The 18,601-nt window shown below is 50.5% G+C and overlaps 1 protein-coding gene across 3 annotated transcripts in view; it reads left to right on the forward strand.

Moving 5' to 3' along the window:
• The first annotated feature begins 2,818 nt into the window (after positions 1-2,818).
• Positions 2,819-18,601, forward strand: part of SEMA4B (semaphorin 4B) — a 42,423-nt gene continuing 26,640 nt past the window's right edge. The window contains exons 1-2 of one of the 3 annotated variants that reach the window (XM_069560326.1): positions 2,819-2,927; positions 18,151-18,411. In XM_069560326.1, the coding sequence (XP_069416427.1) occupies positions 18,291-18,411 (121 nt within the window). In that variant the 5' untranslated portion in view covers positions 2,819-2,927; positions 18,151-18,290. Of the gene's footprint in view, positions 2,928-17,832; positions 18,412-18,601 lie in introns of those variants that run through there. The other 2 variants (XM_069560327.1, XM_069560328.1) reach the window with 2 other exon arrangements.

The following is an 18,601-nucleotide window of genomic DNA, read 5'->3' on the forward strand; positions in this document are numbered from 1 at the left end:
GGGAGTCTGATTGGACTATTTTTAAAGCCATTTGCACACATGAAGCCCACCACCTTAGCTATAAACACAGCTACTACTAATTGGAGAGTATGAGCAGGAAAGAAAAATACAAGAAAAAAAAAATGATTGAGAGGACTTCCCTGGTAGTCCAGTAGATAAGAATCTGCCTTCCAGTGCAAGGGACTTGGGTTCGATCCCTGGTCGGGGAACTAGGATCCCACATGCCTCAGAACAACTAAGCCCCCATGCCGGAGTGCTGCAACGAAGACCCAACACAGCCAAAAAGTAAATAAATATTTTTAAAAAGAAAATGATTATGGAACTCTTACTTATGATAATGAACAATTACGAACAATTTCAATGTCCAGTAGTAGAGATTTACTTAAAAATGCGTGCCACATCCCTATGATAGAATGCACTAAAAATGAAGGTATGAGAGAATTTCTAATGTTACAGGAAAACATCCATGATATATTTCTGTCCTAGGGGAGATCGGCTCAGATGGTAAAGAACCCAGCTGCAATGCAGGAGACCCAGGTTCAATCCCTGGGTTGGGACTATCCCCTGGAGGAGGGCATGGCAACACACTCCAGTATTCTTGCCTGGAGAATCCCCATGGACAGAGGAGCCTGGTGGGCTAGAGCCCGTGGAGTCTCCAAGAGTCGGACACAACTGAGCGACTAACACACACACCTAGGGGAAAGTCACAAGAGATTATGCACTGAATAATACCTTTTCTAAACAATGTAAATGTATAATTCTGTATAGAAAAGAGCCAGGAGGATCGTCACCAACATATTAATACCAGTCCACTTAAGATCTGTGCACTTTGCAGTATGTAAATTGTACCTCCAAAAAAGTGGTAGATATTAACAGTGGTGGTCTCTGGGTAGGGTGATTTTTTTCATTGTGTTTTTCTGCGTTTCAAATTTTATGGTAGTAAACGTGTTTGTGGGCTTCCCTGGTGGCTCAGACAGTAAAGAATCTGCCTGCAATGCAGAAGACCTGGGTTCCATCCCTGAGTAGGGAAGATCGCCTGGTGAAGGGAACGGCAACCCACTCCAGTATTCTTGCCTGGAGAATTCCATGGAGAGGAGCCTAGCGGGGCCACAGTCCATGGAGTCAAAAAGAGTCAGACACGACTGAACAACTAATACACACACACCATACACACACAAATGTTTGTTGATGGACAACAGAATAACCATGTGTGGAAGAGTATTCTGTGGGGAGTCTGGTAGTCCCTTACCCCCCTCTATTTTTTTTTTTTTCCTGAACAACAGAACATGTGGGACCTTGCCACCAGGGAGGGAACCCATGTCCCCAGCATTGGACGTGCAGAAGCCTTACCAACTGGACCCCCAGGGAAGTCCCAAGCCCCTCTGTCCAGAGGAGAGGCCACAGAGGGCACCTAAGCCTAGCCTGGCCTAGGAAAAAAGCTGACTCTCAGCCTCTGGTTTCACCAGCTCCTTGACTGGCCAGCTCTGGCCAGCTCAGCTACTTACACGCCCAGAACTGGCTGTTTCTGGAACCACCCTGAGACAGCAAAGCCAGGAGGCAAGGGCTGGAGAGGGACGAGCCAAGGTCACTTGATAAATGCTAGATACTATTTATAACTATCTCTCACCCCTCCCGCAGATCTCCTCCTTTCATTTCACTCCCACAGCCCGGCCCATGGCAGGTTAGGGGATGCGGTGAGCAGAATTTCTGGGTGGAGAAGTGAGTGGTTTCATGCAGGTGGCTCTGTAGCCTGCTCTCCCTTGCTTTTGACTGTAAACAATGCTACCATTATAAAGAGCTGACCATGTGCCAGGTGTGTGCCTACATAATTGCACTTCTCACCGCAACCCTGTGAGGTCTGTTGCTCCTCTGAGGCCTACCTTCCAGATGAAGAACTCAAGGCTCAGAGAGGTTAAGAAATTCCCCCTAGGTTACACAGCCAGTTCAGTGTTCAGTGGTAGTTGTTGCTTAAGTGGCTAAGTCTGTGTCCGACTCTTTGTGACCCCATGGGCTGCAGCTCTCCAGGCTCCTCCGTCTGTGGGATTCTCTAGGCAAGAATACTAGAGTGGGTTGCCATGCCCTCCTCCAGGGGATCTTCCCCAGCCAGGGATCAAACCTGCATCTCTGGCATTGGCAGGTGGGTTCTTTATCACTGAGCCACCAGGGAACCCGGGGTGGTGGTAGATGTCAGTGATTTGGCTTTACTAAGCAGTGGCTCAGACGGTAAAGTGTCTGTCTGCAATGCAGGAGACCCGGGTTCAGTCCCTGGGTTGGGAAGATCCCCTGGAGAAGAAAATGGCAGCCCACTCCAGTACTCTTGCCTGGAGAATCCCAGGGACTGGTAGGTTACCATCCATAGGGTCGCAAAGAGTCGGAGAGGACGGAGCGACTTCACTTTCAAGCCTGTGTAGATAAGGCAACCCAAGCCTGTTTCAATAACAGATCTAAGATAACAACCCCCATCCTCCGAATTCCAGCTTGTCAAATTGCTGCCTGCCGGGCATAAGTGAGGCCAGGCCTAGGCTCGGAAGATGGAGGTGGTGCTGGGCGGCTAGAGGCCCCACGGCCTAAGGGCAGCCAAGCAGTCTCGGGGACGTGTCCCGACTGGGACTAGCAGCGAGACTTATGTCGCCATCAATGCCAGGGGGCGAAGGCGGGAGCCCGCTGGACAGCGAGCAAGCCCCGGGGGGGGCCTCCGGACAATTCCAACAACATGGGCAGGGGCGGGGCTTGGCGGCTGCCCTGCATTTCCGGGGACGCGGCGCCAGACCTAGGGTATTTGCAGGCACATCCCGGGTCCCCGGGAAGTGCGTCGGGCGGGGCCTGGAAGCAGGGACGAGTCTGGGAACACCGAGAAGAAGGGCCGCCCCGCCGAGCAGAGGTGACCCTGTGGTGGGCGGTGGTCGCGCACAGGCCGTGACTCTCAGGTAGGCGAAGGGCACAGGGCGGGCGGGAACTGCGGCCCCGGGAGGAGGAGATCGGAAGTGGGGAGGCCACCCCGGGGGCAGGCGCCGCCCCGGCCCCCGACTTCCCGCCGGGCCCCTCTCCCAAAGTGCGCCACCTGCACGCTTTGATGGGCACCCGCGCCGCCACTGGGGGAGCTTGTTGTCATGGGAACGCGGGAGGCTGGGCCCACGTTCCCATGGCCACCCCGGGCCTCTGAGCCAAAACTGCAACTGAGAGGCAGTGGTCCTCCTGGAGGCAGATCATTCGGAATTTGAGAAAGGCCTGGGCCCCTCCTCATATGGCCCTGGCTATGACCCGTGAATCAGGTTCTCTGTCATAGCTTCTATTCTCTGAGTGACAACGTGGTTGTAGGGGTTAGGAGGGAAAGGACGTTGGGGTCTTGGAAACTGAGGTTGCCCCAGTGGGCTCTCTGGAACCATCTTGGTCTGGCAAAAAGAGTCAGGGGCCTGGGTCACCTGTGTAAGGTCATCGACCTCTGCTCACATTTCCTCACCAGTAATGTATGTTGTTTGGCTTATGAATTGCAAGTTTCTTATAAGAGTCGAATGCCATAGGACTGGGAAGCGCACAATTAAGAATTTTTTTTTTTTTGCCCAGAGATGGTTTAGCCTTTGGTTCAGAAATCTACCCAGTCCCACTCCCTTATTTTCATAGAAGAAACAGAATCCAGAGAAGTTAAATTACTTCCCAAGATGATAATGAGTTGGCAAGGTCAGGATTTGAACCCAGTCTCCTGACTTCCGGGGGGAGCCTGGTGTGCTACAGTCCATGGGGTCTCAAAGAGTCAGACCCAGCTTAGCAACTGAACAACAATAACAGGGAAATCTGGGTTATGTCTCTCTGGGGCTCAGACTTTTGGGGACAGGCAGCCTAAAGATGAGGACATTGGCAGCTGGTGAACTGAAGATGGGGAATGGAGGCTGCATCTTGGGGAAAACAGAGAGTCTCTCTCCCTGGTCCTATACCTTGGAACTCTTGCTTTAATGTATTATCTGACGGGATTACCCTAAAAAAAAACCCCAGGGAACAAGCATTCAGCAGCTTTCCAAAATACTGGCTCTTGTGAAGCCAACAAATCTGTTGAGACTGTGTGAGCAAGAAATCCTTTGGCTGCCCTGAAGCAGGGAAGTGGGACTTCCCACATCAGAGAGGTGCCTTTCCTTTGAAAAGATTAAGAGGAAGGTGGAAAAAAAGATCCAGGAAGGAACACCTGAATGAATCATTTGGAAATGATTTGAGACAGTCAGCTAGAACAGAAAACTCACTTATTCATTTTAGTAAACATTTACTGAAAATGAAAGTCGCTCAGTCGTGTCCAACTCTCTGCAACCCCATGAACTGTCGCCCACCAGACTACTCTGTCCATGGGATTCCCCAGGCAAGAATACTGGAGTTGGTAGTCATTCCAGTAGTAGGTAGACATTACCTTTTCCAGGGAATCTTCCCTACCCAAGGATCGAACATTGCGTTGCAGGCTGATTCTTTACCGTCTGAGCCACCTGGATGCCTGCTATTTCCAAACTCTTCACTGGGGATGGAGATTAAAAACCTGAGTTAGGCAGGTCTAGTCCCTGCACTCAAGGAGCTTGTAGTAGAAGAGAAGAATGAGATGTGTAAATGAGTATTTCACTACAGAAACACGAGTGCCTTAATGGAAATCTGAGCAGAGTGCAGAGGCAGCTCAGAGGAGCCATTCCAGAAATGGCAGTTGAAAATGGCACGATTCTAGCCTTTGAAGCCTGGCAGCACGTCTGGAGCTCTGCCGGGCTGGCCCTTCATCAGAGACAAAGGAGTAGGTGAGTGAAAGTGTCTAAAGAAATGTGGACAAGAATGGGTATTCTCTGGGAAGAAGAATTTAAGGAATCTTGATGAACTGGAAGCTCTGTGAAGGCAGAACCATGTCAGTTTCTTCAACTTTAGCGATGCTTAGATGCAGCAAGTGCACAAGAAATATTGAATGAGTGAAAGAAGAAGGGAAAAAAGGGGTAGGGAGAGAGGGAGGAAAGTACAGTAGCTTATGTTATCAAGAGGGGGATGGTTATAGCTTGAGACAAAACCCTGGTTGAAATTCTGCCGTATGTAGAGCATCTCCACAGAGTTCTGGAGTCCCATCCAGTTTCTGGTCCTAGTACTGACTTGCCACATATGTGACCTTAGCAAGTCCCTGAATCTCTCTCTGCCCCCATTTCTCAACTATAAAGTGGGAATATCATAATTCCTGTTTCACCTTGTTGTGAGATGTAAGTAAATGATTGGATGTAAAAAAGCTCAGCTCAGTGCCTTGGTTATAGAAAGTACTCAATAAATGTTGCTGCTGCTGCTGCTGCTAAGCTAAGTCGTTTCAGTCGTGTCCAACTCTGTGCGACTCCATAGACGGCAGCCCACCAGGCTCCGCCGTCCCTGGGATTCTCCAGGCAAGAACACTGGAATGGGTTGCCACTTCCTTCTCCAGTGCACGAAAGTGAAAAGTGAAAGGGAAGTCGCTCAGTCGTGCCTGACTCTTAGCGACCCCATGGACTGCAGCCCACTAGGCTCCTCTGTCCATGGGATTCTCCAGGCAAGAGTACTGGAGTGGGGTGCCAGTGCCTTCTCCGCAATAAATGTTAGCCTTATAAATATCAGTTTTGCTTTAGGTGGGCGTGCATGCTTAGTCAAGTCTGCCTCTTTGTGACCCCATAATATAGCCCACCAGGCTCCTCTGTTCATGGGATTTTTCAGGCAAGAATACTGGAGTGAATTGCCATTTCCTCCTCCAGGGGATCTTACCAACCCAGGGATCGAACCCAAGTTTCCTGTGTCTTCTGCATTACAGGCAGATTCTTTACTGGCTGAGCCATTGGGGAAGCCCTTAGGTGGGCATAATTTGCCTAATAATTCATGTCAAGTAAGTAAGTAAGTAAAGTAGCTCAGTCGTGTCCAACTCTTTGCGACCCTGTGGACTGTAGCCCACCAGGCTCCTCTGTCCATGGAATTCTCCAGGCAAGAATACTGGAGTGGGTTGCCATTTCCTTCTCCAGGGGATCTTCCTAACCCAGGGATCGAACCCCGGTCTCCTGCATTGCAGGCAGACACTTTATCCTCTGAGCCACCAGGGAAGCCCCAATAACTCTTTTTTTTTTTTTTTACTTTATTTTACTTTACAATACTGTATTGGTTTTGCCATACATTGACATGAATCCACCACGGGTGTACATGCGTTCCCAAACATGAACCCCCCCTCCCACCTCCCTTCCCATAACATCTCTCTGGGTCATCCCCGTGCACCAGCCCCAAGCATGCTGTATCCTGCATCGGACACCAATAACTCTTAATTCTGGTATTTCTTTTTACCTAATAAAGACTAATTCTAAAAGTTCCTGTCTTTAGACGAAAATGCCCCAAACAAATTATCTTCACTTTTTTGGGTTGGGGAGGGGAGGAGGGCAACAATCTCTTTGAAATCAAATAAAAGCTGATTACTGTCATCATTCTTGGGGTTCACATCTCACTGAGGCCGACTCTGTTGGTTAAGGGACTCCCTGCTCTGCTCCACTGCTCACAGGCTGTAAGGAAAGAGTGAAGGCAGTGTTCATAGAGGAGGAGCCTGAGAGGAGCAAGGTGGGTCTGCTCCCTTGCAGAGTGGACTGGGTGGATCAGGCCCTGGGTCCAGGCCCCTTAGAGCCCCTCCTTTTTTTAAAAAATATATTTTCGTCTATTATTTTGGCTGTGGCGGGTCCTACTTGTGACATGTGGGACCTTCAATCTTAGTGTTGGCGTATGTGATCTTTAGCTGTGGCATGTGGGATCTAGTTCCCTGACTTGGGATCAAACCTGGGCCCCCTGCATTGGGAGATCAGTAGCCACTGAACCACCAGGCAAGTCGTCCTCCCCCAACTCCTTTGCTAGAGCTGAGCTGCGCCCACTCAGAGCCTTATGGTGTCCTCCAGCCCAGTGCTCAGTACTGGGGTGCTGTCAGGCATCCCAGAAGTCTCAGGCCTGGAGAGCTGCTGTGTAAGACCCCTGTCTGAGCATGGATCTGGGGTGCTACCCATATACCGGCTTTTTGTGGGCATCTTGTTCTGGTGCCGTGGTCTAGGCTGGCAGGTGGGCACACCGCGGCAGTAATACATTCTTCCTTCCATTCTAGCAGAGCAGTCTTTGGCACCACAGGAAATCAATGGAACCCACCCGTCCATCCCCCACCCAATGGGCTCACCTGTCTAGGTCCACTCTTCAGAGGCAGGGCTGGAACCAACAGCAAGGCTCTCTTGAAGTAAGAGCCGGAGCCACCAGGTGACCTAAGGTGATGGAACTACGGGGGCTTGGAGGGCCCCACCTCTTTGGGATGAGAGAGCCTTGGTCCTCTGGGTAGGAAGGTTCCTTCTTGGGAGTGAGGAAAGGCCTTGGCTAGGTCTTCTCTCCCTCCATGTAGCAATGGCCAGAGGCCTAGGGCTCAGAGTGGGACTTAAAGAGGAAGAACTGGGGACGAATGGGGAGGTAGATTCCTGGTTTCTCGAGATCTCGGGACTGGAAGGGTCTCATAAGCCAGACTGGAAACCAGACTATCCTAGAGGCTTATGCTCCTTGCTTCCCATCCTTACCCAGCCTAGGACATCTGCCTCATACCTCTGAGTGGCTGCAGTGGTTTCAGGGGAAAGAGAGTCACCGGACAGTAATTGTGCCCCTTTGGGGTGACAGGTGCCACGCGTCAGCCAGGCCGATCAACCAGGCTCTCCGGGCCCCCTGAAGGACAGGCCTGGGGGCCCAGGCAGACAGCCTCTCTGGAACCTGCATCGGGAGCACGGGTGTGATGGTAGCAACCTACCGTGTTCTACCGTGTCGAGTCAGGGACAAGCTGAGCCCGGCTGGTTGCACCACAGCCCTGTGGGGCGGGGGGGTCCCCTCCCAGGGAGTGGCCAACTCAGGCCCCGACAGGCCCCGGTGGGGGTGGCGCTGGTGCGGGCAGCGAGCTCTTCACCTCAGCAGGCGCACCCAGGGCCTGGGCTGGGCGAGCCGGTTCCTTCTCCCCGTGAGACTTGCAGCCTCAGCACTGGGTTGGTAGGAGGTGGCCGAACCTGAGCAGAGAGCCCAGAAGAGGGTCCTCTAGCTTGGACATCTTAGGATGGCTGTGGCCATGTTTAGGTAAATGAGGCGAACCCATAATACAACACGTGCGGCTTTGTTCGCTGGGCTTTCACCGCGCACCGGGGCTGCCCATCGCCTTGTGAGCCCTGTCTCCTCAGCTGTCCTGACAGCCCAGGAGTACTGCTAGCATTCCCATCTCACAGACAGGGAAGCTGAGGTTCTGAGAGATCCCGTGGCTTGCTACAGTCCCCAAAATAACAGATGGTGCTGAAATTCTAATTCTTATGGAAGAACTGGTGGGCCTCATCCCTGGAGTCGAACCACTTCACAGAGCAAGAAACATAAGGGACCAGGACTTCCCTGGTGGTCCAGTGGCTAAGACTCTGTGCTCCCAATGCAGGCGGCCTGGGTTCAAACCCTGGTCAGGGAACTAGATCCCACATACTGCAGCTAAGGCCTGGAACAGCCAAGTAAGTAAATTAACATTTTTGAAAAAGAAAGAGACACAAGGGACCAGTGAAGAGGAGCACAGTTTGCAGAAGAGAGATTAGGCCCATTTACATTCATTGCTGGACCCTGGTTAAAGTCACTGGTGAGACTCGAAGGTGGTGCCCGTGCTGGGCCCGTGAGTGCCCTCCACTGCAGAGGGTACTGCCCCAGGGACACTCCCAGCCCCCAGGATCTGGAAGTCATTGGCCGATTTAAAAGCACACGCAGGGTGTGCCAGCTGGTGTCGCTTTCTCATCAAAATGTATTGATGCTGCAGCCCAACCCCTGGGGAGGAGACAGCAGCACTGTGCCCAGCTGAGCAGGGAGGGGAGCTGCAGCTGCAGGTTGACATGAGAGGAGGGCTCAGGGCGACGAGGGGATGGTGGCAAGGGGCCAAGGCCCGGGGAGCTGGGCTACAGCCAGTGCATATCTGTGGGGCCTTGCCAGGCAGCCTGCCAGCCAGAACCCAGAGATGGGAGGAGCTTCAGTGCTGCTCCAGGACGGGGCGGGTGAGACCTTGGGTTCAAGCTCCACTGGGCTTGGCAAGAGGCCCCTCCTCCACGGCCGGGAAACAAAGCAAAGCCACAACTCCCAGAGTAGGACTGTGTGAGAGCCAGGATCCCCTGGGTGGAAATGAGAGCTGGCAGGCCAGGCTGGGGGCAGGCTGGCAGGAGCCATCCGTGCCCCAGGTCAGGGCTGCCTGTGCCTGGGTGGAGGCTGTACCTATAGATGGTTAATGAGTACTGACAGCTCAAGAGGCTGACTGTGGTCTGGATGGACCATTGCACGGCCAGCACTTGCCCTGAGCCCACACTGCCTTAGTCCTTTGTAACTGAGCAGGTTACAGAGGCCTTATATTTTTAGCCACACTTTGCTTTATTTTCTCTCATGTGTGTGCATGCTAGGTCACTTCACTTGTGTCCGACTTTTTGCAACTCCATGGACGGTAGCCTGCCAGGTTCCTCTGTCCATGGGATTCTCCAGGCAAGAGCACTGGAGTGGGTTGCCATGCCCTCCTCCAGGGGATCTTTCTGATCCAGGGATCAAATCCATGTCTCTTGTGCCTCCTGCATTGGCAGGTGGGTTCTTTACCACTAGCACCACCTAGAAAGCCCCATTTTCTCTTGTAGCCTTTCTTATTTCTCTTCACCTTCTCCCCCTGATATGTGCATGCTAAGTCGCTTCAGTCTTGTCCAACTAACTTTTTGCCACCCCACGGACTGTAGCCCGCTAAGCTCCTCTGTCCCTGGGATTCTCCACGCAAAAATACTGGAGTGGGTTGCCATTTCATATTCCAGGGATTTTCCCAACACAGGGATATAACCTGCACCTCTTATGTTTCCTGCTTTGGCAGGTGGGTTCTTTACCTGGAAAAGCTCCCATCCCATACCCACCCCCAACTCTGGCCCATAGCTAGTCTCATTTTCTTCTTTCTGCAGGTGAGGTGTTTTATTATTATTATTATTATACTTTTACCTTTTGGTCTCCTTGCTTACCCCCACCCCCACCCCACAATAATAGGTATAAGGTAGAAATTTACATACAGGAAAATGCATAGATCTTCAGTGTACAGATCAAAAAATTTAAATCTGTTTACACTTGGGAAACCAACATCCTAATTAAGGTACAAATTACTCTTGTCATCCCTAAAGTTTCCTTGGCTGCCTTCAGACATGTGGCCCCATTTTGTCTGGCCTCTTTGCATGTATTCCTGTGCATATTTTGGGCTTTCCCGGTGGCTCAGCTGGAAAAGAATCTGCCTGCAATGTGGGAGGCCTGGGTTCTATCCCTGTGCACATTTTACCTCTCCTTCTTGCATTTTTATCCTTCTTATGTGTGTGCTTGGGCTTCCCTGGTGGCTCAGAGGTTAAAGCTTCTGCCTGCAATGCAGGAGACCCGGGTTCGATCCCTGGGTTGGGAAGATCCCCTGGAGAAGGAAATGGCACCCCACTCCAGTATTCTGGCCTGGAGAATCCCATGGAGGGAGGAGCCTGGTGGGCTACAGTCCATGGGGTCGCAAAGAGTCGGACACGACTGAGCTACTTCACTCACTTTCACTTTCACTGTGTGTACAGGAGAGAGAGACCCTCAGAGAGAGAGAGAGAAGTAAGGAGAGAGAGGATGGATGGGGAATGACTTGTGTGAGCGTGGACAGAGAAAGGAAGCCAGACTTGACTGCATCCTGCTGGCTGGGGGCACAGAGGAACCGTTGGTTTTCGCTTTGTCTCTATCTACACTCTTTCCAAGTGGCCCCCTGAGCTCTTTATAAACACCGGCATTCTGGCTGAGAAAGACTTGCCTACATCCAAGGGTGGCAGAGGGGAACAGGAGACACAGTGTTGGTCTGGGAACTGCCCTTCAGCCCACAGGAAATCAGCTCAAATGAGTTTTGTCTCTGTCAGTCATCCTCCTGGTTTGTTTTTTTTTTTTCACCCTGGGGAGAACAAATTAGCATGCCAGCAGAAGACAGGGGAGCCCACAGGGCCCAAGGCTGCCATGCTGGGGCATGAGTTAGAGGGCTTGTCTCCAGGCCAACAGGTACCGCATTTTGTCCGCCCTGTGGAGGTCCTACTGGCGTGCCATGTGAGGCAGTGGGGGTTTGAGGGGCAAGACCCGTCACTGTCTTCGAGGGGCTTGCACTGAGTTGGCAGAAGACACACTTGAAATGTTTGAGTGGGATATAATTAACTACCAAGCGAGACTACATCAGCCCTGCCTCCTCTCAGAGAGGAGCACCCATGTGTTGCCAAGACACTCAGGCAAACCAGCCTGGTTGCTGCCTGAGGGGAGACCTGATGTGGAGATTCTGGCACTTAACAAATTCTAATCAAACATATACCACTCATCAAGCCCTGTTCTAGGTAATAGCAGTAAGCAGAAGATAGAAGGAAACGCTATAGTTAGTTGTCGTCATTCAGTAGCTAAGTGGTGTCAGAGTTTGACCCCATGGACTGCAGCATACCAGGTTCCTCCGTCCTCCAATATCTCCCAGAGTTTGCTCAGATTCATGTCCATTAAGTCAGTGATACCATGTAACCATCTCATCCTCTGCCACCACTTCTTTTGCCTTCAGTCTTTGCCAGTATCAGGGTCTTTTCCAATGAATCAGTGCTATAGCTATAGCTAGGACCTTGATTTCAGTAAGATTTCTTATAATTTTTTCACATTATTGTTATTATTATTTTTTTGGCCATGCTATGTGGCTTGTTGGATCTTAGTTCCACTGGACTGCCAGGGAAGGCCCTCATATTATTATTATGGATAATATGAAGAAATGTGGGCTGAATGGTGCAGTAAGGAAGACACCGTAGCTAACACATGATTCAGCCTACAAAGGATGTTGATCAGTTTCAGCCTGGGTGGAGGTCTCCAGTAGGCTCTGGTTTTGGAAATGTCTCCCTCAATTTTCCCCTGCAAATTTATAAAACACGATATAAAAACACCCATAACTTTCTATATTAACCAGTTGTTAAAACTCTGCCACAGTAGCACTCACACTCTTTCTAATACACAAATGCACCCTCACAACCCACTTGTTTTGGCTTAAGCATATGAAAGTAAGCTGTAGACATCATGATACGTCGACAGACCTCAGCAGGCATCTCCAAAGAACAATGACATTCTCCTAAGAACACAGTACCATTATTGTACCTAAGAAAATGAACAATAATGCCATAATATCATCTGATACACAGTGTGTGTTAAAATTTCTCAGTTGCTCTGTGGCCCTTTTTTTTCCCTTCAGGATTTCAATCAAGGTTCACATATTGCATTTGATTATCATGTCTTTTTCATTTTCTTCTTCTTTTTTGTTTTCTATCCTAAAACAGTGCTCTTGTCCTTTTTGTCTTTTCATCAGTTTGACCTTTTTGAAGAGTCCAAGCTATTTGTCTTGTAGAAGCTTAATGTTTCCTGTTGCATCCTCATGATTAGATCTGGGTTACGTACTTTTGATACAATTGTTGATGAGTTGTGTACTTTTTATTGAATCATATCAGGAGGTGAATGATATCAGGTAGTCCCACTACCAATGATGTTACTTTTGGCCACTTGATTAATATGGTGGCCACTGGGGGAAAAAAAAGATAATGCTCCCTTAGAGAAACATTTTCCCACTGGTCATTAGTAAGTCATCTGTGGGTTAGACTTTGAGACTTTGTTTCCTTTTTGGGTTTTTTTTTGGCTGTACCACATAGCATGTAGGATTTTAGTTCCCCAACCAAGGATCAAACCCACGGTTCCTACAGTGGAAGCTTTGAATCTCAGCCACTGGACAACCAGGGAAATGTCAGAGATCTTGTTAACATAGTTTCCTAACAATCTTCCACCCAAAGGTTTAGCATCCATTAGTTATCCTTGCTTGAATCTAGATTTTCTAAGTCTATCATTTCCTCCACGTCTATCAGGCAGCAGTTTTCTATAGAGAAAATTGTTCCTTCTAGCCCTTTTCTTTCTCTCTCTGCTTTGCTGAGTTTTACTGTAGACTAATGGATTGTTTCGTTTTTATGCATTAGAATCCATTACTTCATTATGCTTTCTGATGCTCAAATGGTCCCAAGTTTGGTCATCAAGCTGGCCCTATATCCTTTTGACATGACCCCATTAGTCTTTAGTCACTTCCTTGTTTTCTGGCCCAACACAATGTCCCAGGTTCACTTTGTACTTTCCCTTTCATTTCTCCAGGGAGTTCTGTTGCCTTTTATGGAAGAGTGATATTTAGACACCAAGAAGTGGGTGCTAGGTCTGCTCATCTAATATTTTTATCAGTAACTTGAATAATGGTCAAGAATGCTTATCAGATTTATAGATGACTCAAAACTGGGAGGGGAAGCCAAGTGTATGATAGAATCAATATTCACAATGACCTCAACAGGATGAGATCTGGACCAGAACCGATGTAAAGGAGATCAATACAAAGTCTTGTGTGCAGGTTAAAAAAGTTAATTGCATCATTTCTGGTTTCAGGGAATTCCAGACCAAAGTTGATATCAAAAAGGAGCTCCAGTTGTCAGTTGACATGGGCCTGCAGTATTCCGTGACTCTGAGGCTGCATTCATTTATTCATTCACTCAGCCAGTACTGACTGAGAGTTAACCATATGGCAGACACTGTTCTAGAGGCTACAGATAGCTTACTTAACCAGCCAAAGGAGCAAAAATACTTGCCCTCCTCAGTCAAGATTTTTTGAGGGTAAGAAGGCAGGTAGGAGGTTCAGACAATAAAGAAAAACCACAACAAATAAGCAAATCATAGAGTGTATTAGAAGATGATGAGCACTTCGAAAAAACATCTCAGGGAAAGGAGAATATTGGGCGAACTTCAGATTCTTCAAGAAGGTGATCTTTTTTCTTTTTTTTAATTGGAGTATAATTGATTTACACTGTTGTTTTAGTTTCAAGAGCACAGGAAAGTGAATCTTTTATACAAAATCCTGCATCCACTCTTTTTTAGATTTTTTTTTTCCCCATATAGGTCATTACAGAGTATTGAGTAGAATGTCCGGTGCTAAGTCCTTATTAGTTATCTGTTTTGTACCTAGTGGTGTGTATGTGTCAGACCCAATCTTCCAGTTTATCCCTCCCTCCCTCTACCCTACAACCGTAAGTTTATTTTCTACATCTGTAACTCTATTTCAGTTTTGTAGATAAATTCATTTGTAGCCTTTTTATATTTATTTTTAATTGGAGGATAATTGCTTTAAATGTTGTATTGGTTTTTGCTGTACAACAAAGTAAATCACCCTCAAGTATACATATATCCCTTCCCTCTGGAACCTCCATCTCACCCCTCTAAGTTGTCACAGAGCGCTGGGTTGAGCCTCCAGTGTTACACAGCAACTTCCTATTAGCTATCTGTTTTACATATGGTAATGTATAGGTTTCAATTCATTCCACCCTCTCCTTCCCAGCTGTGACCACAAGTCTGTTGTAGAATTTTTTTAGATTCCACATATGAACAACATCATATGATATTTGTCTTTCTGTCTGACTTAACTTCACTCAGTATGATAATCTCTAGGTGCATCCATGTTGCTGCAAATGACATTATTTTGTTCTTTTTTTGTGACGAAGAAGGTGATCTTTGAGGAAAGATTTGAAGGAAACGAGAAACGCAATCACTTTCTGGGTAGAGAACTCCAGGCAGAGGGAGGAGCCAGGGCAAAGGTCTTAACACAAGCGTGTTCGTCCACGTGAATGCCTGGGGTAGAGTGACTGAGGGGTGGGGAGAGCAATGGATGATGCAGTGGGCGTGGGGGCGAGGTAACCTGGAGCCTTGCACACGACTGTAAGAACCACTGGAGGGTTTCGAGCACAGGAGTGCCATGACCTGACTTTGTTTTTGAAAAGCTCATTGGCTGCTGAGTTGAGAACAGTTTGAGAACAGCTCAAGGGTAGTCAAAGTGAAAGTCGCTCAGTCGTGTCCGACCATTTGTGACCACATAGACTAGAGTCCATGGAATTCTCCAGGCCAGAATATTGGAGTGGGTAGCCGTTCCCTTCTCCAGGGGATCTTCCCAACCCAGGGATCGAACCCAGGTCTCCCGGATTGCAGGCAGATTCTTTACCAGCTGAGGTACCAGGAAAGCCCAAGGGTAGTCAAAGCTATGGTTTGGAATCCAGTAGTCATGTACGGATGTGAGAGCTGGACAATAAAAAAGGCTGAGCACTGAAGATTCAATGCTTTCAAATTGTGGTGCTGGAAAAGACTCCTGAGAGTCCCTTGAACTGCAAGGAGATCAAACAAGTCAATCCTAAAGGAAATCAACCCTGAATATTCATTGAAAGGACTGATGCTAAAGTTGAAGCTCCAATACTTTGGCCACCTGATTTGAAGAGCTGACACATTGGAAAAGACCCTGATGCTGGGAAAGATTGAAGGCAGGAAGAGAAGGGGATGACAGAGGATGAGATGGTCGGATGGTATCACCGACTCGATAGACATGAGTTTGAGCAAACTCAGGGAGTTGGTGATGGACAGAGAAGCCTGGCATGCTGTACTCCATGGGGTCGCAAAGAGTCAGACACGGCTGAGCGATTGAACAACAAGTGTAGAAACTTCTCAGGTGGTGCTAGTGGTAAAGAACCTGCCTGAACGCAGGAGATGCCAGAGATGTGGGTTCGATCCCTGGGTTGGGAAGATCCCTGGAGTAAGAAATGGCAACACCCTCCAGTATTCTTGCCTGGAAAACTCCACGGGCAGAGAAGCCTGGTGGGCTACAGTCAGTGGGGTCACAGAGTTGGACACGAGAAGCGGGCAGTAACTGGGACCCCAGGAGGTGGTAAGTGGTCAGATTATAGATTTGCTAGTGGATTGAGTATGAGGAGCAAGAGAAGAGAAAGGAATTAAGGTTTTTAACCTGAGCAATTCAAAGACAGACTTGCCATTAAATGGGATGGAGAAGCTCACACTGATGGAGCATGTTCTGGAACCACATTAAATTTTAGAAACCTATCAGATAAGACAGCCTTGTAGAAATGTCAAGGCCATTTGGAATTTAGGACAAAGGTCCTAGGTACAGGGCTTCTCGGGTGGCACAGTGGTAAAGCATCCACCTGCCAAGGCAGGAGGTTCAGGTCTGATCCCTGGGCTGAGAAGATCCCCTGGAGGAGGAAATGGCAACCCACTCCAGTATTCTTGCTGGGGAAAATCCCATGGACAGAGGAGCCTGATGGGCTATAGTTTATGGGGTCACAAAGAGTCCAACATGACTGACTGAGCACACACCTAGCTATAGACAGAAGCGTGGACGTCACTGACTAAAGATGTTTTGACACCATTGATACGGCAAGGTGTCCCAGGCCTGGGTAATGCTAGAACTATGGGTAGTCGGTGCTGCCCACGTGCCAGGCAGAATTCTGTGTCCCGTGCTGGACAGCCCTTTAAAAAGGGGGCCACCAGTCTAGAAGGTGGAGATACAGAGATCATGGAAGCTTGGCTGTGTGTGAGGAGACCTGGGACCATGTGAGCACTGTGCCCACCCCTTGTCAGTCACCCTGTGGGAGGCCCTGGGAGTAGGGCGAGAGCCAATGGTGCTGGCTCTGAGAAAGCTCATTGTGGGCTGGGGGTGAAGAGGAACTTTCCAGCCACTGCAGCTAATTCCTGGAGAAACTGTCCCTGCTGCCATGGAAATGACTGGCAGAGGTTTTCCAAGTCCTTTTGACTTGGACTACCAGAAGAAATTACATTTTACTGTGATCCTGTGCAAGGGCTTCCCCGGGGGGCGCTATTAGTAAAGAACCTTCCTGCCAGTGCAGGAGGCGTAAGTTTGATCCCTGAGTTGGGAAGATCCCCTGGAGGAGGGCATGGCAACCCACTCCAGTATTCTTGCCTGGAGAATCCCATGGACAGAAGGGCCTGGTGGGCTACAGTCCATGGTGTCGCAGTCAGACAGGACCCAAGCACCACACGAGGCATGCACGAAATCCTGTGCTCACTTGAGAAAAGCTGAACTGGGCGTCCTAAATGTTCCCTATCCTTTCTATGATCTTTGCACTTTGATATCTTCCGTTCAGTTTCTTTGTTTTAATGTTAATAGGGATTCACTATTGGAGAAGGAAATGGCAACCCGCTCCAGTGTTCTTGCCTGGAGAATCCCAGGGACTGTGGAGCTTGATGGGCTGCCGTCTATGGGGTCGCACAGAGTCGGACACGACTGAAGCGCTTAGCAGCAGCAGCAGCAGCAGAGATCCACTGAGGGATCCTGTGCGCAGTTTGAAAACCCTGGTCTCAGCACAACTGAACTCCACCCCTGGGGACGCAGGAGGACCGGGGGTGGGTGCCTCTGGGATTCCAGCCTTAGGGAGTACTATCCGCTGCCAGGCCATGTGCAGTTGTGGAGAAGTCTCACGTCCTTGGCAGTACATTAAATCCTATTATCCCACTTAAGCTAATTTTGCCCGGATTCCCCCCCATCCGAGGTCTGGCTTCGTGCGAACAGAATTCCAAGCGTGGATGACCACGCGGGCATCTAGATTAAGTGTCAAGCTTGGAGTGAACCCTCAGCCAAGACCTAAAGTGGACCAACCCATGCAAAAATTAGGTGCAGAAGCAGCTAGCCCCGGAGTCCGCAGCAGCTCGGCGGAGTTCATTTGGTTACCGATATGTGGGTGCCAGGAGCACTGGAGGGGGGGGGGCGGGAGGCGGCAGGGATAAAGGGAGAAGACACGCGCTCACAGTGGAGAGATCCATACGTATTCCCAAACAAACGCGCTGAGGGTCCCCGAGGAGCCGGAAGGGGCCGGGGCGGCGGTGGGAGGGTCTGAGAGGTAGGGGCGGGGAACCAGGGGTCTGCTTTCCTCCGCGCCCCCGCGCTCCCGCGGCCTCTGCTGCTGCTAATAGCCCGGCTTGGTTCCTGCCTGGCGCGCACCGAACTAGGTGCACCCCCGCTGGCGCCCCTGGAGCCGCCAGCGCCCAGGAAGGAGGAAGGGGAAAGGGGCAGGTCGGGCCAGGAGCTGAGCCGAGAGGGGCTGGACCAGCCGGTCAACTTCCTCCTTCGGCCCCTCCCAGCTGCGCTCGCGGGCGAGCTTCGATCGAGCGGGGCCGGCGGAGGACCGAGGTGCCGGGGAGGGGGCAGGCGGAGGGGCGAGCGTGCGCGCAGCCCACGTGACCCCACTTCCCACCCCGCTCCAGCCCCCCAGGTCCGGAGGCGGGGGCGGCCGATCCACTCCGGGGCTGGCCTTCGGGGCGGCAGCCCGCGAGTGCTGGAGAGCCACCTGAGCCGAGCCCGGAGGACGCCGTCGCTCCCCGCGGTCCGAGTCCCGCGCGCCGCGATGGGCCGGGGGAGCCGAGCGTCCGCCCCGCTGGGCACGCTGCCGCTGCTGCTGCTGCCGCTGCTGCTGCTGCCGCCGTCTCCCTCTCGGGCGCTCACCGCTCGGATCAGCCTGCCTCTCGGTGAGTGCTGGGCGACCCCGCGGAGGACGCGGGCGCGGGTCTGGGGGAGGGGAGGGGGCCGGAGAAGTGGCTCTGGCGGAGGTGGTGGTGACAAAGGAAAGGGGAAGGGAGGGGGTCTGTCGGAGGCTTGGGGTCCATGAGGAGCCCTCCTCCCGGCACGCTGCTGGGAGGGAGGGGGGGAGGAGAGGGG

Source organism: Ovis canadensis, chromosome 18, assembly GCF_042477335.2.
Source record: "Ovis canadensis isolate MfBH-ARS-UI-01 breed Bighorn chromosome 18, ARS-UI_OviCan_v2, whole genome shotgun sequence".
Taxonomy (NCBI): domain Eukaryota; kingdom Metazoa; phylum Chordata; class Mammalia; order Artiodactyla; family Bovidae; genus Ovis; species Ovis canadensis.